At 44.3% G+C, this 23,173-nt stretch overlaps 3 protein-coding genes across 4 annotated transcripts in view; 1 reads left to right on the top strand and 2 right to left on the bottom strand.

Moving 5' to 3' along the window:
- Positions 1-508: 508 nt before the first annotated feature.
- On the bottom strand, positions 509-6,458 carry LOC120625352 (apoptosis-inducing factor 1, mitochondrial-like). Of its 2 annotated transcripts, XM_039892390.1 has the most exons (7): positions 6,202-6,458; positions 5,945-5,982; positions 5,351-5,380; positions 2,976-3,119; positions 2,264-2,330; positions 945-2,140; positions 509-888 (listed from the first exon to the last, which is right to left on the bottom strand). In XM_039892390.1, exons 1-7 carry the CDS (start codon positions 6,272-6,274, stop codon positions 571-573), a joined length of 1,866 nt encoding a protein of 621 aa, XP_039748324.1. In that variant the 5' UTR covers positions 6,275-6,458; the 3' UTR covers positions 509-570. The 2 variants fall into 2 exon arrangements, with proteins under 2 accessions (XP_039748324.1, XP_039748325.1); XM_039892391.1 differs by lacking the exon at positions 5,351-5,380.
- Positions 6,459-7,144: 686 nt separating this feature from the next.
- On the top strand, positions 7,145-15,528 carry LOC120625069 (nuclease SbcCD subunit C-like). The gene is given in 4 exon segments (XM_039891981.1): positions 7,145-7,379; positions 10,816-12,325; positions 14,537-15,424; positions 15,427-15,528. Coding segments are annotated over 3 exon segments (2,490 nt in total). The 5' UTR covers positions 7,145-7,379; positions 10,816-10,825.
- A 4,507-nt stretch (positions 15,529-20,035) lies between these two features.
- The window catches only part of LOC120624872 (rho GTPase-activating protein 26), a 30,232-nt gene continuing 27,094 nt past the window's right edge, over positions 20,036-23,173 (bottom strand). The window contains exons 12-14 of the mRNA XM_039891625.1: positions 21,176-21,215; positions 20,549-20,615; positions 20,036-20,485 (exon numbers count right to left, since the gene is read on the bottom strand). Coding sequence (XP_039747559.1) covers positions 20,199-20,485; positions 20,549-20,615; positions 21,176-21,215 — 394 coding nt within the window. The 3' untranslated portion in view covers positions 20,036-20,198. The remainder of the gene's footprint in view (positions 20,486-20,548; positions 20,616-21,175; positions 21,216-23,173) is intronic.

Below are 23,173 nucleotides of genomic sequence, written 5' to 3'. Positions count from 1 at the left end.
GCGTTAGAAGTTATAGTTTTTATATATGCCACGATAAAAATCTTTTCAAAAGTTTTATCTTAAACCTTATTCTACGTTTGTAGAGAAAACGACACTAACAATAGAAAAAAGATATTTACAACATTTCAAGTTTTATTACAACGCATTATCTAGTTATCTCATTATCGGACCCCCAAGTTTCACTGAATATTACAATTTGAGAATTTTGTACACTTCTGTGACCGGAATGAGCCCGCAGACACAGACAATTGAAAGTATCAAACCTTTTTTAAAAAAAATAAAATGTCGACGATAACTAACTTCAGGGACACCCTGGGGTCTTTTTGTGACGGTGTGCGCGCGCATCGTTAAAAGTGAGCCGGTGGCGGGCAATGTATGCCCCTCTTAGTCGGTTTCGCAACTACCTTTACCTGTTAAAATCGTATAACCCTGTGCGCACGCATTTCGTTACATCGTATAATTTCACTCTCATGATGTAAACTTAATTCAAAGAAGTAAAACAAGCCAATTCTTCTAATAACTTTAATATAAGACATAATACTATAGTATTTACAGCAGACAATTCATTCCCTACTCCTCCTCCTGCGGCGAGAACAGCTTGGCCACCTCAAACAGGTCGTCGAAATGGCCGCGCGCCAGCACCTGCCGCGCCACGTGCATGCGGTTGAACAGGTTCCACAGCAGCACCCCCACCACGCGCTCGTCCCGCAGGTAGAACACCACGCCGCGCTCGAAGCGCCGCGGCGCCGCGCCCTCCGCCCCCTCCGCCCCCGAGCCCTCCGCCCCCGCGCCCTCCGCCCCAACGCCCTGCGCCGCCGCGCCCTCCGCCACCGCGTCCGCCGCGAACACGCCCACCGTCGGCAGCCGCGAGTCGATGATGCCGATGGCCTGCAACGGGACGGCGATCAGCGAGATCCGGCGCCGGCTTCCGCGCGCGTACTCACCTCGTAGCCGAGCTGCGGGCCCAGATCGCTCCAGAACATGCTCTGGTGCTCGTAGGTCTTGGGCGGCGCCACGCCGGCCATGTTCTCGCCCGCGAGACGGCCCGACACCACGGCGTGGTCGTGGTGCTCCACGCGGCGCCGGCCCAAAGCCGCGTCGTAGAAGCACGCCACGTCGCCCGCCGCCCACACGTGGGAGCGCGCCGCCAGCTCGGCGTTCACCAGCACGCCGCCCAGCGCCTCGTGCAGCTCGAGGCCCGCGCCCGGCGCCAGCTCGGCCGCGGGCTCGCTGCCCACGCACTCCACCACCAGCTGCGCGCGCTCCTCGCGCCCGTCCGCCAGCCGCAGCGCCACGTCCGCGCCGTGCAGCGCCGCGCCCGCCAGCTCGGCGCGCGGCCGCAGCTGCACGCCCGCCGCCGCCAGCCGCCGCGCCGCGTGCTCCGCCAGGTACGGCGGCAGCACGCCGGCCAGCGGCGCGTCCTCGCGGAACAGCTGCAGCACGCGCCGGCCCGCGCCCTCGGCCGCCAGGCGCGCGGCCAGCGCGGCGCTCAGCTCGGCCGCCAGGTGCCCGCCGCCCAGCACCGCCACGGTGCGCACCTCGGGCGCCGCCAGCGCGCGCGCCAGACGCGCCGCGTCGCGCACGCCGCGCAGCGCCAGCGCGCGCCCCGCCTCGCGCGCCGGCGCCAGCGCGGCCAGGCGGCGCGGCCGCGCGCCCGTGGCCAGCAGCGCGGCGCCGAAGCTGAGCTCGTGCGTCTGCGCGCCCGCCCGCAGCGTGGCGCGGCGCGCGGCGGGGTCCAGGCGCACGACGCGCCAGCCGCGCGCCAGCGCCGCGCCGGGCGCCGCGTCGCGCATGCGCTCGGGCGGCGTGTAGAAGGCGGCGGGCTCGTAGGCCAGGCCGCGGCGCCGGCCGTTCCACTGGCGGAAGGTGAGCGCGTCGGGCCGCGCGGCGCGCTGGGCCAGCTCGGGCTCGCGCCACAGCTCCTTGCTGAGCGGCGGGCGCATGTAGGGCAGCTCGCGCTCGGCGCCCACGATGAGCACGTGCGCGTCGGGCCGCGCGCTGCGGATGGCGCGCATGGCCGCGAAGGCCGCCGTGCCGCCGCCCACCAGCAGGAACTGCGCGTGCGCCGGCAGTTGGTCGGCGCGCGCCGGCAGCGGGCCCTCGGCCTCGTCCGCCTCGTCCGCTGCGACCGCGGACGCGTCTGAATCGTCCAAATTAAATTACCTTCCGAAGGAATATATCCTCGTATAGCATCGCACGTGGGTCGTCCTTGGCGCATCCGATTCCGACGCCAAATTTTAGAATTCAAAATTTAATAACTCACCGGTTGTCAGCGTCGACTCGGAAGTGTTCTTGGTGTCTTCATTATCTAATTTCCGATAGTAATATACCTGGAAAAACATATTATTATCATTATCATATCAACCGATTATTGATCACAGAGACATCATTGAATGTATGCCGTTTTCGTGACGAAGCCAATCTCGTTTCTCATGGAAACATCGGGGCTTATCCAGGTCCATTTCCTGTGTGGCCAGTTCTCGAACGAGGAGTCCATCATATAAGGCCCTCTTTCTCCATGAAGTCAGCCAACATTTGGCCCCTGTGGTTCCGCTGTCAACACCCAAAATGCCCACTCTCACAACTCTGTACCAGTTTGCTTACGAAGCTTTGCGTTGAAATCCCCAATCACAATACTAGGTGTTCGAGGCATGTGTGGCTTTTGAAATGACTTCAAACAAAATCTCTACAACCTCGTCTGGGTGTGCCGAGGTCGGCGCAGATGCCCTATCGATCTCTCCTTCTCGTCTCTCTCCTGCTGTACGATCTTCAACGAATACCGTTTAGTAATTCTGTGCATAAGGAATTCTCGACACACTTTCCACCCCTTTCATTAAAGACAGAAATTTTTTTAAATTAATTAAAAAGTAGATGAGGTGAGGTGAGGTTGACCTCATCTACTTTTGAGCACATGACTGCAGCTAAACGGCACCACCGGTTGGCACTGGCCACACCGGCGTCCCACGCATACGTACTCCGCCCAGCGACGCTCCCGCGGCGAGCGCGGCGAGCGCGGCCCAGGCGGCGCGGCGCGGCGCGGGCGGCGGCGCGGGGGCGGGCGGAGGCGGAGGCGACGACGGCGGGGGCGGCGCGGCGGCACCGTGACTGCTGAGCACGGTCTGCTAACACGTTTAGTTCTAACTCTCGACTCTTGACATTAGAAAAATACTACGTGCGGCGTAAAATTGTATTTTTTTTTTCGTTTATCTTAATACTTAGATAAAACTGTAACTGAAAATGTATGTACATTTACTATATGCCGGGGTACTTTATAATCGTTACCGATTCCAAAACAGATTTTAATTTAATTTTTGTCTGACTGCCTGTCAGTCCGGGCATCACGTGAAAACTACTGAATGGATTCAAATAAAATTAAATATAGTGGTAGCCGATATACCGGGTCAACATATAGGATACTTTTTATCCCAATAAAAAAAAAGTTTCCTCCGGGAAATGGGAAGAAAGTTTTTATCAAATTTACTTCATAGCTCCGTAAGATTTAATTAATTCTTTTTTTTATTTCAATGTGCATGTATTGTTTAATTTTAACGAAGATCTGTTCTTATAGATTCATTGTATTATATAGCATCGGACATAAAATTGACATTGTAATTAATTAATTTATATTATAATTGACGTAATCTAATTATGAATGTTTTTAATTATTTTTAAGTTAAGATTTGCAAGCCTCTAAATGGGCTAAAACATTGTTCCTTATTATATTTTTAACATCTATAATTACACATGTTTTTTTTTGCAAATAATTGATTAAATGATCAGATAAATAATGTCGACGATAAAGGACGTAACTCTTGATAGATAGTCGAAGATAACAGCAAGTCGCAAGGCATAGGGGACAACGATCGAATGCATGCGTACCATCCTACTAATATTATAAATGTGAAAGTTTGTGAGGATGTATGTATGTATAGATGGATGGATGGATGTTTGTTACGCTTTACGACGGGTAATGAAATGCTAAAAGCAAGAAAAATGCCGAGGGCCGCCCTACCGCGTATTATATAGTTTGGAAACAAAACTGGACCCGGTAGATGGCGCTCATATTAGGTTCTTGGGTTTTGAAGATATTCAAACCGATAATAACCGATTTGATGCAGACAAAGTTGCGAGGGTCAATATAAGACCGCTTTACACCATTAAGTATCTTAAAAATAATACACATTAGTGTGGTGGTTTCGAATTGCAGCAATTCGGCTTAAAGTGTGTTGAAACATGAATATGCACAAGGAAGATCGCTCGCTCCGCGGGTGCAAATCATTGAATGAATGAATACGCTTTTTAATATAATATGTATATTAACATGACGACTAGGAAATTCGGGAAATCACTGATTTCCCGTTTACCTGCAACATGAAAATAACAGAAAAAAAGGTGTGACTCGTGTAATACTATTGTATAGAAAAGTGCACTTATTATGATGAGGAGATATTTGAAGCAAAAAAATTAATGCTCATCTACTTGCTTCAATGAATAATACTTTTATAGATTAGGATCCATTTGTTTTACATTCATTTCAACGTAAACAAATTGACAAGTCTAAATCCAAAAATCAATTTCTATTATTTCATTCATATTAGCGATTTATGTACACAGAATTGAAACCAAATTCAACAAATGATTGCACCCCACATTAGGAAACTCATCTCAACATTTTGGATATGTAATTATTGTTTTAGATATTTTCTTTAATAATTTAGTTTCAAAAATGCACTGTTAAATCTATTCACGTAATAATTCTTTCTTATCTGGATCTCAGCCAGGTAACCCAACAAAGGAAAGGGAAAAATAAAAACGATAAGTTATATGATATACACAAATAATAAAAAATACCAATCATTGTATCATACAAAGTATAAGCCAACAACACAGGAAAAGAACACAAGAAAAAAAAATAGTGTAGCATGACATGACATAAACGTTTTAAAAAAGTCTCTTGAAAATCGGTCTCTTGAACACCTAATTTGAGAGAGTTCCGTTGCACATTTACTAATACATACATACATACTACATTTATACTAATTGTGTTTGGACAATTACCCTCCATTCCTTATGTACTTTAGTGAGAATAATTTTTAGGTGGTGCTGTTACATACCTAAATGTTATTCTAGGCATCAACATAAAATATACTTGATTAATGTGACATTGCTGATGAGATTCCAAGTTACAAGCATAATAGAACCTGATTTTGATCTAATATGTTTAGAGTACTAAACTACTAAATAATATCAAATTAGTCTGGTTGTTGGAGATAAAGGTAAATTAATCTTCTTCAATTCTTTACAGAGCAAATCTTCACTGTATGCAAATAAAGTTTCAATAGTACATTACCGTTCGATACCTCCGCAGCTTCCTTGAAAGCTTGCACAGAAACACATATTCAATACAGTTCAATTCTTGACTTTATGAGGTCAGTAGTGCATAGATGCATATGCTAGCTTACATTACGCTACTCAGTCAACCCTAGTAGCACCACAGAAGTGATACACACATGCCAATTCATCCATTACAATTGAGCAATTACAAACACAAAAACATTTCCGTCCTACCAGTAACAATCCTACAGGCAAAATATTATATTGAAACAAACTTATATGTGATTTGATACCCCAATGTAGTAATATTCTTCCCGATTGGTAGTTTGTTCCACCCCGTATGTTGTTTTAGAGGGCATGTTAAGCTGTCTGTTACAGTTCATGTCCTAACACATGATGATAATTAGGACCTTCCACAAATAGTATTGGAATTGGCAGATATATTTAAACTAAGGTTTTCGTGGTTAATCAACATTTCTTAAATATAGAAATATCGACAAATCCAAAATATTATCGTGGTCTGCACCCGTTGAACTATATATAAGAGATATATGTATTTAGTTCACAATACACACACAATTGATGAATATATAAAATATGTTACTATTACCTTGTCATTTACAGGTACGGTTGAGTAATTGCAGACTCCTGAAAAGTATGTACTAACTGTTATTATAATAATAATAGGGTTATTTAAATTTGTAAGAGGTTATAACTCTGATACCGTAGTTCAAAGTTGTTATATGTAATTACTTATATATATATATATTCACTAGATATATTTATATATTCACTATTTTTAGAATTATAAGCTTATAATGTTAAGTTATTCCGAACTAACTTTGGAGTATTTTTAATTTTACTTACGAAATATTTTAAATGCATCTCGTCTAGGCAGAGCCTGACTTTCGATGTAAATGTTTGCAATCGCTCTAAGCATATTAAATGCAGAAATTTGGCAAGAACCGATTTATTAACACTTATTCTACTTATTTATTAACTTCATTTCTTTATCACATTTCGTTGCGAATAATTATAAATCTGAATTCTGAAGCCGCAAATTTTAAAAAGTCTAGAGGCACTTAGTGCAATAAATTTTGATATTTTTTTTACGGTCCATTAAAACAGATTCAGTAGTCTTCAGGGCTCTGGGTTAAGGCTATTGTGAACCTTCTAATCCAACACAAGTCGTGTTTATATCCTCATTGACCTCGTAGTTATTGCTAGCGGCAAACTCATCATAAATTAATTATCAATACAAATTTGCCAATATTTCTTTACAATATCAAGACCAGGTTGTCTGTAACCAATGTTATCACCAATATGTTCTTAGTTTCTTATTTCTTAATAGAAAATGACTATGCGTGGTAACACTTGCTAGTGAGAGTGAATAAAAAATTTGGGTAATATTTTTTTTTTAATTGCCTGGTAACTACAATGATTATTCAGTATTGTTTTCAACAATGTTTTTACTTTTTTTACAAATATATAAAAGATCCTGAATCTTTGAAGACTATTATAATACTATATTTTTTTACAAATATATAAAAGATCCTGAAACTTTGAAGACTATTATAATACTATATTAATTTTTCTCGCTCACGTAACCTTACAATAAACGAGTAAAAATTAAATTAGTTTTATTTCTAAATTTTGCCATGTTTGAAAGTAATTAATTTAATTTGAGGTTGCTTGTCACTGGCACTGGGGTTAGGAGTCTGTAGTTTAAGGCTTAAAAGGGCTAGAATCCAGAGATTAGTGAAAATGAAATTTTCTTGAATGTCACAATCTCAGATGTCACCATGCAAATTTGAGTTTGACAATTGTAGTCATAGTAGTCTTCAAAAAATAAAAATTGTCGGTCTTTCTTTTTCGTTGTACAGTAATATAAAAAATTGTAATAAGCTATTTACCCGCACGCGCTCGGTCCGTCCACGTAACAACTACGTCGTTGCCGCATATCTCTTTTCACCGGAGTTCTAATTGTTAATCAAAATTCCTCCAGCTGCGGTAAACGAAGGATCTTCTCTCCGAACTGCTAATTGGTAGGTCTGATATTCATATGCTGTGTACTCGAGTAGCGCTACTGGTCGAGGCTCCGTTGGCGCCACTGACTTACAGCTGAATCACAAGCCAATTGAAGCTTATGCAAAATACTATTATTGTACACTTTAACACCACAACGAAAAAGATGAAATTTAAAAGGTTGCCTTAATACAGTCTCCATCAGACAACCTCGGTAAAAGGAATGATGGGAGGTGGTCTCGAGGGCGGTTTCGGCCATGGCTTGTTATCACCCTTCCAACAAAGATGTGCTGCTAAGCTATTTTAGCGTCCCGGTACGATTCTGAGTAGAAAAAGATATGGGGTACGGGTTATAAAGAACTGCCTCGCCCCTAGAAGATATATCTTAGAATGTATCATTAGTTATCAGCAGGTGAGATTGGTATAATTGTTGGTTGAGACATGGGCTAACTTGTAGTGGAATAAAAAATTATCTATAAGGATAGAAAATAAATGTAATTGTTTTAGCTTTATTTCTCATTCAGTTAAATTGGGCAAGTCATTTACATAAATTATAAATTATAATGGGTCCAAGATGCCACATCGATTGATATGTTTTTAAAGGTGGTCATAACTCATAATTTCATGAGTGTTCAGAAAACCCCTCTTAATTCCTCAATGTTCTAGTTTTTTAAGTACCATCATATGCACAGACTAGTGAAAAGCTTTTGACATGTCTAACATTATGGCAATACATTGTCTCTTTTTATTAATAGAGCTCCAAACACCCCTCATGAATTTAAATATAGCCAACGATGTTGATCTTTTGTTATGAAAGCCAATAAATATTTTTTTAAGAAATAATTAAAATTATATTTGGCTTAAGACTTTTTACATGTTTGTGAACCTTAAACAAATAGTCATATGTTTTTGCAGCCTGTTTTTTAGAATTTTTAGAGAAACATACTCCGTCATACTTACTACTTGTATGAAACTCTTGACATTGCAGAGATACTTCACAGTGTCTAGGCTGCTAGCACTTGTTTTTTTTTTGTTTTTAATTATTAGTCTTATAAATGTAACCTGCTCAACAATTTTTACAAAGCTTGGAAGAAATATAGTTTTTTGATAGTTTTTTTGCATAATTTTTTGGTCCTTTTTGTATAAAGGTTTTAATAATGCTTTCCTTCAATCTACCTGGACACTTTCCAGTTTCTAAAAAAATATTTATTATGTTTGTCAAGGGCAAGGCAATATACTCAATGCATTGTTAGATAACTTGGAGTGACACATTATCATTTCCACAGCGTATTTTATTCTTTAGTTTTTTGACAGTAAAAGAAGAATTACAAGCATAATTATCAACAAAATTGCACTTATATTTTGAGTTTCTAACATGTTATTAAAATTTTTGGCTATCTCAGCTGGTTTTGAAATTATTATATCTCCTACCTTTACTGGATGTAAACCTTTACTCCTTTATGAGTTTGTTAGTACCAAGTTGCACCTGATTTATAGTTGCTGTTATTTATATATTTTAGATTTGATATTTGCTATAGTTTTCAATCAAAGCTGATCTTATTGGAGATTTGGCATATTTATTTATCTTTTATAGTGATTAGCTTGGTTTTGTGACTTTTTTATACTTTATATAATTATAGACGCATAAAATGCGATTTTAAAAAGCCTTTGGTTGATTGTTTGATTCCCTTTGTTTTTCATCTTTTTGATTTCTTAAACATAGGGAAAAAAAACCTGGATAGCAGTTTAATTTTTGTGCTTATTGGAGTAGAGATTTTGTATTTTGATTCGTATTTCGTGGCATTTGTTATGATATTATTTATGTTACTTTTGCAGTGGTGCAGTATACACAGCAGGTTCACAGATTGTACATTTTTATTGAAAATTAATTCAAAAATTCGTTTATTTATGATCAGATTACATTGGATCAATAACCACAGGAAAAGTTTAAAACTGCGTTCCAGCCACCACACCCACCTTTGAAACTTAAGCTATGATTATGTTATGTTCCAAACCAAGTTGTTTTATGAATAAAGTATACAGTTAGTTCTGCATCCAAGAAACATAATAATGTGTGTGTTTATGCGTGCGTGTGTGTGCATGTGTATTTGTGTGTGTGTGTGTATATAAGTGTAAGAGTGTTTATGTTTGTTGTGAGTGGAGTGATTATGCGAGCGTGTGCATGTATGTGGCGTACCAAAAGAGTATAAATATATAACATTATGTAACTACTAATAGCAGTTTTGCAGTCTCTTCGTAAGAGAGTGACTGAAGCCATTTGGAACATTTTACAACTTTACAAATGTGAGTTGTGTGCATGTTTAAATGGGGAGTATGTTTAATAATTTGTTAGCTCTTTTGTACAGTAGGCAACTTCAGAAAGGATAATGCCGCTTGGAAATTGCAGTACGAACAGACTTATATGTAGCCACCAAATACATTCTTCGTTTGGTTTTAATAATTGGATCACAGGGAACTTGGGGGTGTTTCCGCAAAATGGTACATAAAATAAACAGTTTTCGCACTGTTAGAACCTTAGTGTTTGCATAGAGGTCAAAAGTTGCAAAAAGGATGGGTTTATTACACATGACTTTTAAAACTAATCTTTGAGCCCTTTCAAGTCTCAACATTGAAGTTGTCCCGGAGCCGGCCCAACAGGTTATACAGTAGGATAAAATTGACTGAGCTAGGATAAAGTAAACAATTTTTAAGGAACTCATGTCAAGCACATTTCTCAAGCGCTAGAAAACAAAAATGAGTTTTCTTAGTCGAGACACTAGAGAATCGATCTGGTGGTACCATGTCACGAAACCATCCATAATCACATCGAGATACTTGGTGCTTAGTGAACGCCGTAGTAGTGGACAGCTACAGACACTATCAAGACTGGGATTATTTAACTTTCTTCATTTAATCGATATTAAAATCACCTGCTATTATATTTTTCATATTTGTAGACATTGCAAAACACATAATTATGATTATGATGCAATAAACTCATAGTTATGACTATAAAGAAAAAGAAACATTAAGTACACTTGGTTGAAGACTATAAATTTAACAATAAAAGCTTCAAAAACTTAAAAGACCCAATTTAGGAGCTACAAAACAAAACCAACAGAACTAAATATAGAAGTCAATAACTGTAAAATAGAGAATACGGAAAATGCATATTTCTTAGGTGTCACATAGATGTAATTACAAAAACTGAAAATGTCGTATTGAAAAAGGTAATTATAAGATAGTTATTGTCAACGACTTTCATATACCACATGTGAACAGGTAGCTGTAAATACGTAATACACAAATATTTTCTCGTTACTTAATTATGGAATTATATTCTGGGGAAATTCACTTGACGTAAAATTAGATTAGACGAAGAAGCGAGGGACCGCTAAGTACTTACTAATAGATATATAAAGAGGCCAACCTTAGATTACGGTATCGTCGGCGCAGGTGGTCGGAGATGCTGGCCGCGTGCGAGACCGGCGAGGTGTTCGATCTGCTCGAGGCGCGCGACTCGCTCGAGCACGGCGCCGCGCTCTACGCCGCCGTGCGCGAGCCCTGGCTCACGCGCGCGCTGCTGCTGTACCACGCGCGCACCGGCTCCGCGCGCGCGCTCGACCTGCTGGCGCGCGCGCCCGACCTGCACGCGCGCCATCTGCTGGACGCGCTGCTCGAGCAGCTGCGCGGCGAGCGCGCGCAGCGGGCGCTGGCGCTGGCCGCGCTGGCGCCGCTCGTGGCGCGCCGCCCCGCCTGGCTGCACCGCCTGCCCGCGCACCCGCTGGCGCGCGAGCTGCTGCGCGCCGCGCCGCGCGAGCGAGAGCCGCTGCCCGCGCTGCACGCGCTGCTGGCGCTGGCCGCGCTGCTGCCCGCCGCGCCCGCGCTGGCCGCGCCGCACTGGCCCGAGCTGGCCGACGCGCTGCTGCGCCCCGCCGCGCTGGCGCCGCCGCCCGCGACCGCCGCGCCCGCCACGCGCGCGCACCTGCGCCTCGCGCAGCTCGCGCTGTTCCACGCGCTCTACGCCGCGCAGCCCTGCTCGCTGCTGGACGCGCTGCGCACCGACTGCGCGGCCGGCGCCGCCGCCTGGCTGCGCCTCGCGCCGCTGCTGCGCCGCGTGCGCCTGCATCCCGCGCTCGTCAGCGGCTCGCGCCTGGCCGAGCAGGAGGCGGCGCGCCGCGCGCACGACGCGCCCGACGCGCCCGACGCCGCGTGCGCCGCGCCGCCCGCCGCGTCGCCGCACCCGCCCGCCGCGCCCGCCGCGCCGCCCGCCGCCGGCTCGGGCGCGCACGCCGCGCGCGCCGCCGCCGCGCTGCGCCCGGGCGCCGAGCCGTGGTTCCCGCTCGCCGAGCGCTGCGGCGCCGACTCCGCGCCCAACACGCCGCTGCCGGCCGACGCGGACGCCGCCGAGCCCGAGGCCGCGGTGGAGGCCACGCCCGAGAACACGCCGGCCAAGGAGCCGCGCGCCGCGCCGCGCGCGCCCGACTCGGCCGCCGTGCGCGCGCTGGGGCGACGCGACGAGCGCAAGGAGCCGTCTCCGCCGGGCGACGCGCTGGCGGCGCGCCTGGCGCGCGTGGCGCTGGAGCGACGCGCGGCGGAGTCGCCCGTGGCCTTCGGCGGCGCGCCTCCCGCGGGCGCGCTGGCCCGGCCCGAGGCGCGCGTGGCCGAGCCGCCGGACGTGGAGGACCGCGAGGTGCGCGAGCTGACGGAGCGCGGGTGCGCCGAGCCCGCGTGGGCGGCGGAGGAGCCCGAGGCGCGCGTGCGCGACCCGCGCGCCGCCGAGCGCGGCCGCCCGCGCGCTCGCGCCGCGCCGCCGCCCGCGCGCCGCGCCGCCACCTGCTCGCCCACGGCGCGAGCGCGCGGCTCCCGCTCCGTGGAGGTGCAGACGGTGGACGTGTGGCCGGCGCCGTACGAGTTTCTTATTGCCGATTTCTATCGCAACATTCCCGACGAAGAGCGCATACAGGTATACACATATATGGTATGTCTCACAAATATTTCAGTTCATGCTTTTAACTCGAACAGTTTCGAAGACTGAAGTCGAGTAGGTGCTTAGCCATTAGAAAATCTATACTAATATTATAAAGAGGTAACGTTTCTGTGTCTGTGACGTCGTAAGGGGTAATCTCTGGATCTACTGAACCGATTTTCAAAATTATTTCACCAATAGAAAGCTACGTTATTTCGGAGGGTCATAGGCTATATATTTACCTGGAAACTGAAAAGAACTTTTCGTGAGGGTCAGATTTACAATGTAAGTCAGAGAAAAAATAATAGTTTAAAAAAAACTAAAAAACACGCTTTTTATAGAAAACCGAACTAAAAAAATAGAAAATAAATTTAAATTTCGAATAGTGTTAAAAATTTCAATAAATATAAATTAATAATATTGTGAATAAAAAAAAAAAATTATTGTGTGTAATTATTATCTTAAAAAGCACCCCACACTTTTTTTAAAATAAAATAATTTTGTTTTATACATTCTATTATTAATGCATATTTATTAAAAATTTTAACCCTATTCTTAATTTAAATTTTTTTAAATTTATTTTCTACTTTTTAGTTTGGTTTATTTTAAACTGTTATTTGATCTAATCTACTATCAATTCCGTGATAACTAAGTAAGTGTAATTATTTTCCAAATTATTAATGTGTACGGTAAGAGCCTCATTTATTTATTTATTTATTAAGGACACTAACAATATACATATTTACCATATACAGTAATAAACTTGTACAATATTTAACAAATTCCCTTATATGTACATCTATATAGTGGCCTCACGGTCACTTGTTATATATTTTTTGTGTACATAATAGATGTACACAAAAAAAATAATAATAATGACATGTAAACACAGCAAAACTAAAAATAATTATAAAGATAGGAAGGAATAGGTGTTCTGTATGTTATATCAATCTTAAGGGAGGGCTTTTAGGGCGGGGGATTACCCGCTCAGGAATCTATATTAAGACGTAACTACCATAACAGTCCCTACGCGGGTGCTGCTAAGCTGAGTGCCCGATCAGAGTGTCTCTCGAAATGCAAGTTCTAATTATTATTCAAAACAGCCCATTAAAAAGTAACAGCTAACGCCCTCTATCATCTAGTAGCTTAATGTTTTCTGTGGAATTAGTATTTTACATTAGATTTCGCTGTTAGGTACGCGAACGCCATCTGTTGGTAACGCCATCTTATTTTTATATGAAAATTGGAATAATCAAAATTTTGAACGATAAAAATTAACATTACTTATTACATCATTCATCATTTCATTCACTAATTTGTAACCTGTTAATATAGCCAAAGTGCCATGCGATTACATACGCACATATTAAGTAAAAATATGAGCCTCCTAAACGAACCACATTCATAATTTGAAGAAGAAGAAGAAACACTATATTGCACGTATAACATACATGAAGATGATGACGAAAAGACATGAATATAAAATAGATATAACATACATAATATATATAAGAATATTTGAATACCAGTAAAAAGGTTAAACGCCAAATGAAGTGGGCAAGGGTTAGTTATAATGTATCAAAGCTTTTGAATTTGTTCGGTTAAACGCGCTAATCTCAGGAACTGTGGTTTCAAATTGGTTTTTTTCTTGTGTTGGTAGTAAGGCGTTTGATTGTGTTGTACCTGAAACGTTAGTCAGAAAACTACACCACTAAAGAATTCAGGGCGTAGCTCGCGACTTGATCAGTTACTACTTTCGCGATAGGGTTCAAATGGTAGATTCGATGTAAAGCGGTCTAATGGGTCAGTTGTGAAAATTGGTGTTCCAGAGGGTACTACGTTATGACCTTTTCTATTCCTTATTTACATTAATGACCTTCTGTACCTCGCTAAGGACAATCGCGGGATATTATTGTTTGCTGATGATACATCATTTATTTTCAAAACTAATAGACGTGAATTGATTTTTAAAGATGTAAACAACGCTCTCGCTAAAGTACTTCAATGGTTCTAAGCTAATAACTTGGTTTTAAATGTTAAAAAATGAAGTGCGTAGTGAAAATCACTATACTACTCGATAATGCGGAATGGAAACTGGTCGATACGTTAGAAGCTAAACTTAAACGGGGCCCTTAAGTATGGCTCTTATTTATATTTTTATGACTGTAAATATCACCGACGAATGAAATATTCGACTTAACTATGCAGGGAGACGACGCGGAGCCGCGCGGCGCCGCGCCCGAGCCGTGCCGGCGCCTCGACGACTACCTGGCCGCGCTGTACGACGGCCGCGCGCCCGCCGCGCCCGCCGCGCTGGCCGAGCAGCTGGCGCTGGTGCACGCGCAGCTCATGTACGAGCGCTGGCGCCGCGAGGCGCACGCCGAGCGCACGCGCCGCCTGCTGGGCCGCTGCCGCCACGCGCGCGCCGCCGAGCTGCAGGCCGCCGCGCTGCGGGAGCGCCTGCGCGCCGCCGCCGCCGAGCGCGCGGCGCTGCTGGCGCGCGCGCCCGCCACGCCCGCGCCGCCCGCCGAGCCCGAGCCGCGCCTCGAGGCCGCGCTGGCCGCCGAGAGCGCGGCGCGGCTGCGCGCGGAGGCGGCGCTGCGCGAGGCGGAGGCGGCGCGCGCGCAGGACGCGGCCGAGTTGCGGCGCGCGCGCGGCGAATCGTTCGAGGCGGCGCGCCACGTGGAGGCGCTGGCGCGCTGCGCGCTGGCGGCCGAGCGGCGCGCCGAGCACGTGCGGCGGCTGCGGCGCGAGCTGCTGGTGCTGGCGGAGCGCGAGGCGCGGCCGCGCGCGGGCGGCGCGGCGGGCGCGGAGGCGGCGCGCGCGGCGGGCGAGGAGCGCGCGCTGCGGGCGGCGCTGGCGCGCGCGGAGGCGGAGGCGGAGGCGCAGGCGGCGCGCGCGGAGGCGGCGGGCGCGCGCGCGCACGAGCTGGAGGCGGCGCTGGCGGCGCGCGAGGCGGCGGCGGCGGAGCTGAAGCGCGGCGCGCGCGCGGCGGCGGAGGCGGCGGCGGCGCGCCAGCGCGCGCTGCAGGACAAGTGCGCGGCGCTGGCGCGGGCCGTGCGCGCGGGCGAGGCGCGGCGCCTGGAGCGCCTGGCGGAGGCGCCGGCGGCCGGGCGGCTGGCGGCGGGCGCGGCCGAGCGGCGCAGCTAGGGCGCGGGGCGGGGGGGCCGCGCGCAGCGGGGCGGGGTGTCGCAGTGTAGTCGCCGTGGACGATCACGAGTCCCGACCGCGAGTAGTGGCTCGCTCGCGCGTGTCGGCGCCGGTGTCGTTGGAGTTACGTTATAATGTATCGTTATCGCTTGTATTCGTGGCCGTAACGAGTCGTCCGCTCGCTGACGAGTCTCGGCCGCTGACGATAGTAGTAGCGACGCATCCTTTTGTGATATGCCGTCGCGTCGCCGCAGAAATGCAGAGACGTCGTTAGTGCCACCCCGCGCGCGGGGCGCGGAAATGGCGGGCCGGGGTACGGCCGGCTCGAAGCTCACTCGTCAGCGGAAGTATGCGCTCGTGAGACGATGTACCTACAAACAATGTAATATATATAGTTTTTCGGAAAATGTTGTTTCATTGGGAACTATTACAGGTATAGACCGATTCATCTTTGCCGACCAAGAATGTTGCCACTCGAAATTACCAAAAGCAGGCGAGTCGGTTACGGCCTTAGTCGCCTCGTACCGAAGGGAGAACAGTTATAACTATTCTCTGGTAAATAAATATTTTCTACAACATTTTGAAGTAGATGCCAAGTGAAATGTCGAAAATTACTAGGATATACCATATACTTTGTATTCCCTTTTATATAGTTGCAGGGAAAGTACCAGTAATTTTCTTTATTATTATTATTAGTCAAATCACGATCCAATCATTATGCCGTTTCTATTGGCTTTAGGCCTCGAGGTGGCATGATTTTGAACGGCGAAAAAGGGAAATGCAGCACTTTATCTATGATAAACCCGATGATTATATTTAATATATCAACGAACCACAGTTTGTATACTCATAGTCCTTGTCCTTGAAAATGGAATTATCGCCCTTACTAGATTCTCAAAGAAAAAGTATATGATCTATGGCGGTGACGCGAGTTTGACAAGATCGATTGGCGGGAAAAAAAAGTTAGCACAGATTTGAATTAATCAATTGAGAAAAAGAGATATGAATAATAAATAATAGAACGTTACAAATTGGAAAAAGACGAATTATAATGAAAACGATAAATACTTAACGCAATATATTTGTGGCAGAACAAGAGTCGTATATACTAGTGATGGAGTTGTTAAAAGTTGTTTGAACTATGGTGGTACCTGATGTTGCATAAGATAAGTATATCTCTTATATCCCTTGGGTTATTTAGGTGTCATATATCGAGCCCTAGCATTATTTTATACAGACAGTATATGTAGCAGAGGTTGCTTTATACAAACAACTTGTTCCAAAAGTCCTGATGTTATAAGTCATAATAGTAGTTATATTTCACCTATCATATGTCTTGTATCAAAGGGCCTAGCGTTATAACATATGACAATGTTATATTTGTGATTATAACTCTTGTTTTAATTGTTTGAATGAAAGAGCAAAGGTAGAGTTTCTAGCCAGTGGTCTTCCCTGTTGAAGACTGCATTCCCAACTGGTAGTAAGAGACATTTTAAGGTAACAGAAAAAGTGAATTATAGGAAAGCTTAATATACACTTAATAGAGTATAGACCAACAATGCTTTAATGAAGGATAGTGGGTTTAAATGATATAATTTATAAAATATACTTTAATAGTATGTCTGAACTAAACAGAATATTCATGAGAATAAATACTTACTGCTAAAGAACAAGGTATTTAGCTTCAATAATACTATTAAATAATGAAATTATCTAAGTGCCTTCCTGAGCTAGTCTTGAAGTTAATATATGGGTCGAGGGTCACCTATTTTTTTAGAAAATGCTTAGAAATAGGTTTAGCAAACTTTTCTGTGAAAAATTAAAAAAAGCTCTTATTGTGCATATCTAATCTCAACAAATTCTTTAAATAAGTGGGACTTCTGTAAATCTGGTGTGCAACGGGGGGCCGTTAAACCCGTTGTCCCCATCTACCCTTGTTAACTGGGTCAATGAGATTTCAATAAAATTATTTAAAATAGTTAAAACACTTTAAATCGTGTAAAAATTTCCATTCAACTCGAGTGGAAACACTTTTGGCAGAAGTTGGTTCCAGAATTGGCAGATCTGTGAAAGAAATTATCTACTATAACAGACAGTTGAAGAAGTGCAGTAAAGGTGGTGGGGATGAAATTACAAATACAAGTACAATCAGCAGAAACAATTCTTCAGAACACTTCTCATTATACAGGTGGTGGAATAAAACAAAGAGAACTAAAGTCACTACGCCTTTCCAAAGTATCCAGCCAAATTGCCCAATTTTCAATCTGATCAAAATAATGGAATAAGTTGATATTGCGGTGGTCCGGCCCAGAAGTGTGAACAACACTCCATGCGACGCCGAACTTGCGCTGCATATAGGAGAAGCCTGTGCTGGGGCGCAAAGTACCGCAAAGCTCTGATTTTAGGAAGTGCTCTCTTTTTTTAACACGCTTTTATTAGCTTTTTTCCTTCATTACTGTTACCATATTAGTTTGTATATATAGATACCTATGTATTATGTTTATCTTTATTATTTTACGAGCGGTCCTCAACCTTAAACGATAGTCATATGTTGTCGCACACTTTTTTAGAATTTTGAAGGGGAACAATTCCGTCATACTTCCTTACTAGGCACTTACTTTCGTCGTTATGGTGTAGGGTAAGGTGGTAAACGTTACCTACGCTTTACACATCGCACGCATTGGAATCTCTCAAAAAGCATATTTTCTGCTGTTTTTGCAACATTTACCATTGAGTAGCGTGGTCTGGGTAGCTATTGGTCGTAGCGTGATGTAATATAGCCTTAAGCCGATAACTAGACTATCCAACAAAAAAACAAAAAAAAATCGAACTGCTGGTTCGATTTTTTTTTGTTTTTTTTTGTTCCTCAGATTAGGGCGTTCAACTAAATAAACTCAAACATTATAGCTGACCCGCGCCCACTTCATTGGGCTCTTTTTGACATTCGTGATAACATTCTGAATGTGATTTAGTACGTAGTAGGTAGGTAGTGCTGTGATTTATTTCCTGACTTCCAAAAGGAGGGTTATAAATGTATTTGCATACCATTTTGGATATATTACCAGGTTTCAAATGAGTGAATGAAATCATTATGATTAAATAAATAATGTTTAGTTTTATGGTTCTAAATGTCTCTATAAACTATATGAGTTGTAATGTTATTACTTGACTCTGTCATCAAGTTTCGTCAAATTTTCTGCAGTGTGTCCAGAATCTATCCATACTTATAACAGCCGATTGGCACAGTGGGCAGCGACCCTTTCTGCGTCCAGGGCCGTGGGTTCCCTTCCCACAACTAAAATGTTTGTGTGATGAACTTGAATGTTTTTCAGTGTCTGGGTGTTTATCTGTATATTTTACGAATATAATATACATAAATACTTATAGTATTTCATCACGAATATAATATACATAAATACTTAGATACTTATAGTATTTATGTATATTATAATCGTATATTCATCAGCTATCTTAGTTCCCATAAACCAAGCTAAGCTTACTTTGAGGCTAAATGGCGATGTGTGTATTGTCGTAGTATATTTCTTTCTTTCTTTTTTACTTATAATAAAACTAACTGAAAATTTTAATCGGTCATATTAATAAATTGAATACGGTCTGCAGCGGGGAGAACAGGCATGATTTTTATTTTTTTTTGTATTCGCTAACGGGGTCTCGGTCGACAAATTACCTTTATCATTTTTTTACCTATGACAAATATTTTTTATTGAAATATTTGTCTATTGTTCTGGTTAAGCAACGTTGACTCGAGGCAGTAAATGGATGGTTTTTTAAGTGCTAGCGGTCACCCTTATTTATGTAGCATATAGGTGCATGTACATTGTATGGTTAGGCCTTCAGTATGGGTGCTGCTGAGGTTCGCTGAGAGAAAGTCCTTTATCTATTTATCTATGATTCCTTATAAAAAAAATTGTAACAGACTGATCTATTATCTGGACGAGTTACAGTGTAACTGGTGGGTTCTTGTACATTTTATAGTAAGTAGGGGAAGCCTAAATATTTTTATCCCAAGTACCGATAAAGTTCCGTCGTGATAGGCGTTGAAATATTTTAGCGCCTTTACACCCTTTATTCCCATATCTAAATCGATTTGAATAAATCTTTTTTGTTGTCTGCACGATATTGACTTTTAATTTAGCGACGTTGCCCATCCTGGGGGTACTTCAGTAAACGTATTTTGTAACAGGGAATGAAAAATATAACAGGCATGATAAAACCGAAGTAGCTGTCCCCGGGACGGTCTCTTGCGATTGACAGAGATAGCTTGCATACTGTGGACACGGATACTTTTCATGTCTCTAAAATATTGGCTACTTTTTCATGCAAAACACTGTTTTGTACAAAACGATGTAGTCCCACCGTTCCACTGACCGCGGTGACTGTATGATGCTCTTTAGACGCTTTTATTTGGAAAGACACTTCACACTTTTTTCATCGTATCAATTTCATTACATCTCAACTCTAAGATGAAAGATGAAAATTCTGTAGTGATTCAACACAAGACTAACCCGCCGCAGGGCGGCAATGAAAATGCGTCAGTAATAATTAGTATAGCTTTATAATACAAATCCACATACACTAAAGTATATTTGGTACAAAATTCACAACATTCATATAATATAGTATAAATAGTTAAAATAGTCAACAACTCTGTATTTACACTGTACAACGTATACACTAGTCAACAGGCGAGGCGGCTAGGCTAGGGCAGCGGCTCCACGTAGTTCTGCGGCACGAGACCGCTCTTGCCGTTGAGCGAGCCGCGCAGCCAGCCGGGCTCGGCCGACGCGCTCACGTTGGTGATGATCTGATTGGGCTCGAAGGACAGCTCGCCCTCGCTCTCGCCCACGCAGGCGTACAGCGTGCGCACGCGCGAGGTGCGCGGCGCGTGCGGGGCGTGCGGGGCGTGCGGCGCGTGCGGCGCGGGCGGCTGCGGGCGCGGCGGCGGCGACGCGCTGCGCACGGACGACGAGCTGCTGCTGGGCGCGCCTGCGGGCGGGACGGCGGTTAGTGGCGGCAGTTGCGCGCGGCGCGGCGGCCGGCGGCACTCACGGGGCGGGCGCGCGAAGTGCTGCAGCAGCTGCTGCTGGTGCGGCGCGTAGGCGCACAGCGGCACGCTCTGTAACAAGGCGCGCGTCAGCACGGCTGTGCGAGGAACGATCTCCGACAAGATAGCAGCTGTGATTTGTGTCACAGCGGCCGGTCCGGTGCTGATAGTGGAGTCAGTGAGTTGCAGGGGCACAGCCTTCGAGCGAACGACCGGCACTTGAGCCGCCAATCTGTCACTTTACGCAGACGATCCAACGTCACGATTTGACAACTGCTTACTAATTTGACAAATGATCGCGACGTTCGTTGTGACTCTTGTAAAGTGAGACTAGGGGGCTCAGACTTATTAATTATGAGCCTCGCTCCGCAAACTCATATAATTTTATTCGAGAAACGATGTAGAATGATTAGCTACCAAATATTGAATTAGGTACCAACTTCAATATTTTTACTATGAATTTTAAATCAAATTATTTCAACTCATTAAATTGAAAAAAGCAACTAATAATTTTCTCTCTGCTGCCTGAGCAACAATACAAATAAACTTTCGCAGCAGGGCGTTCAAACAAACTCAATAAAGTCGATGTACTAAGTATAAATAAGTATAGATAACACAGAGAGTATACTTACGATATCATTTCGCGAGGACATGGGTATCGCCGGCGACGGCCTGCAACAAACAAACAACACGTCAGTCGTGTGTTTTGTTCCTTAAAGGTCATAACGGCCTTATCGACCTTAGAGGCCGATTAAAGAATTTTTTAATCGAAAAAACAGAAATGAGCACATTTTATTTAACCAATATTATTTTTATATTATTTATTAGGTTCGTCAACAGGTACACTGATACACTGAATTTACCTAGAAATTATAATGTAAACACAATTACTCGCAACCTGCATGCGTATCTGAAAGATACAGGTGCGGGTCGGCAAGTTTACATTGATTATTATTGCTGTAACCAGAGTAAACAGAAACGTTCGAGACAATCATCATAGAGCTGTACTAATATATTGCCGTACAATTTTTTGTATTGCTGAAGAGAACATGAATGGATGTCAGCATGAGTAGCTCGGAATCACTTGTTGTGCTCCCGACAGGTCCTCAGCCGGGATGATGTGAGCGCCTAAATTTGTTGCTAACAAACTGTTCAAAATTAGGTACTTAGGCGCGCATCTTTAAGTGGAACAAATTATAATTTTGTAAAATTAATTTTAACTAAAATATTTAGGCAATTCATTTTATTATTTAAATGTAGAAAAGTGCTTGATCGGCACAAAACGACGACATTCTAATGTAGTTAACTTAAAGAAGTTTAACCTTTCGCTATATAATGCTATGACAACAAATAGTTTCTTTTGATGAACTGATAACAAGAAATGAAAACGCTTTTGGATTCTATCAATCCTTTGAATAGGATCCTTATAAAGTAGATTCTTAATGCTGGAGCTACTCATAACTTAATGCGGAATAAATCGTTTTTAAGAGCCGAAAATTTTGCAATTACGGCAAACAAACCCCAGCATCTTGTAGCATTTACTGATTTAATTGGTTTATGTGTATATTGAATGACAATTACAACGTATGATTCTAAAACTAATTTTCACTTCTTTCGCGTTGGCGAAATCGAGTAGATAACTGTTGTACCAACCCCGCAATAACAAATCCCGAGAGGCAGATGATCATCGTGAGCACTGGTTATCGACAACAGATCGCGGATGCACTGAGCGTACGCGGAGCACCGATGTGCGCGGTGGCGGGCCCGAGCGGCGACTAGCCGGCCGGCCGCCGCGGCGCGCTATATATGCGCGAGCGCCGGCAGGTGCGGCACCCGAGATGCGACCCTGCCAGCCGCAGTTCACTAGCCTCTTTCACCGCGATTCATCAGTCAGACAAGACACTTATATTTTTTCTTTCGCTCTAGATATCATTCGTACAATTTTGTATCAATTCATTTCGATTTTGACTTTTTCTAATCTACTCAAGAAGCGCCTACCACCAATAAGAATCCCACAACTTATGCCCGGTTATTTTTTACTTCCTATTGAACACCATTTATATTAGAAAAAATTACCATATTTAAAAAATTAAGTAATTATTGGACAATAACAATTTAGAACTTAGTAACAATAATTACATTTCCTAAATTAGGAATGAATGGTCCCCGTTTTTAATAAATTGAAATTGGCGTAGGGTTCCGCGAGCAATTTTAGAGCACATTCCCGCCGCACTGCGTGGAGTGGGTTGGGCGGGCTGTAAGGATCCACTGGCGAGTGGCGGCGCAGGTAGCGCGCAGCTGCTATGTGGCGAGATGCGGCGGCCGGCAGGTGCGCATTCCGGCGCGCAGCTGCCGAGCGGTGCGCACGTGAACTATGTGCAATGCCGCAACACGCTCGCATCCCGCGTCGGCGGAGGAAATTATAACTTTGCGAGCGCATTCATTTTATTCATCAAAAACATAAGTAAGTTCTTTTTGAGAAATAAATGTCTTTAAGCCGAAAAAAATTCTCGCAAATTAGTTCTTCCACCGTAAACAGTTGTGAGATCCATGCAATATAGAGTTGGTTACTTTATTAAGGGCCTACTTAACTTCTGTCTTAAGTTATTACGAAACTAGTTAACCTAACA

The sequence above is a fragment of the Pararge aegeria genome, chromosome 7 (assembly GCF_905163445.1).
Source record: "Pararge aegeria chromosome 7, ilParAegt1.1, whole genome shotgun sequence".
Classification (NCBI taxonomy): domain Eukaryota; kingdom Metazoa; phylum Arthropoda; class Insecta; order Lepidoptera; family Nymphalidae; genus Pararge; species Pararge aegeria.
Note: the sequence above shows the minus strand (reverse complement) of the source record. Positions and strands in the feature narration are given on the sequence as shown.

What these genes read in the sequence shown, in the direction of transcription:
- LOC120625352 (XM_039892390.1), bottom strand. Translation starts at nt 6,274, where the DNA reads ATGCTTAGAGCGATTGCAAACATTTACATCGAAAGTCAGGCTCTGCCT. An exon ending in AGATGCATTTAAAATATTTC is followed by an intron (nt 5,983 to 6,201) that starts GTAAGTAAAATT and finishes CATACTTTTCAG; the next exon opens with GAGTCTGCAATTACTCAACC. An exon ending in CCGTACCTGTAAATGACAAG is followed by an intron (nt 5,381 to 5,944) that starts GTAATAGTAACA and finishes TTTCTGTGCAAG; the next exon opens with CTTTCAAGGAAGCTGCGGAG.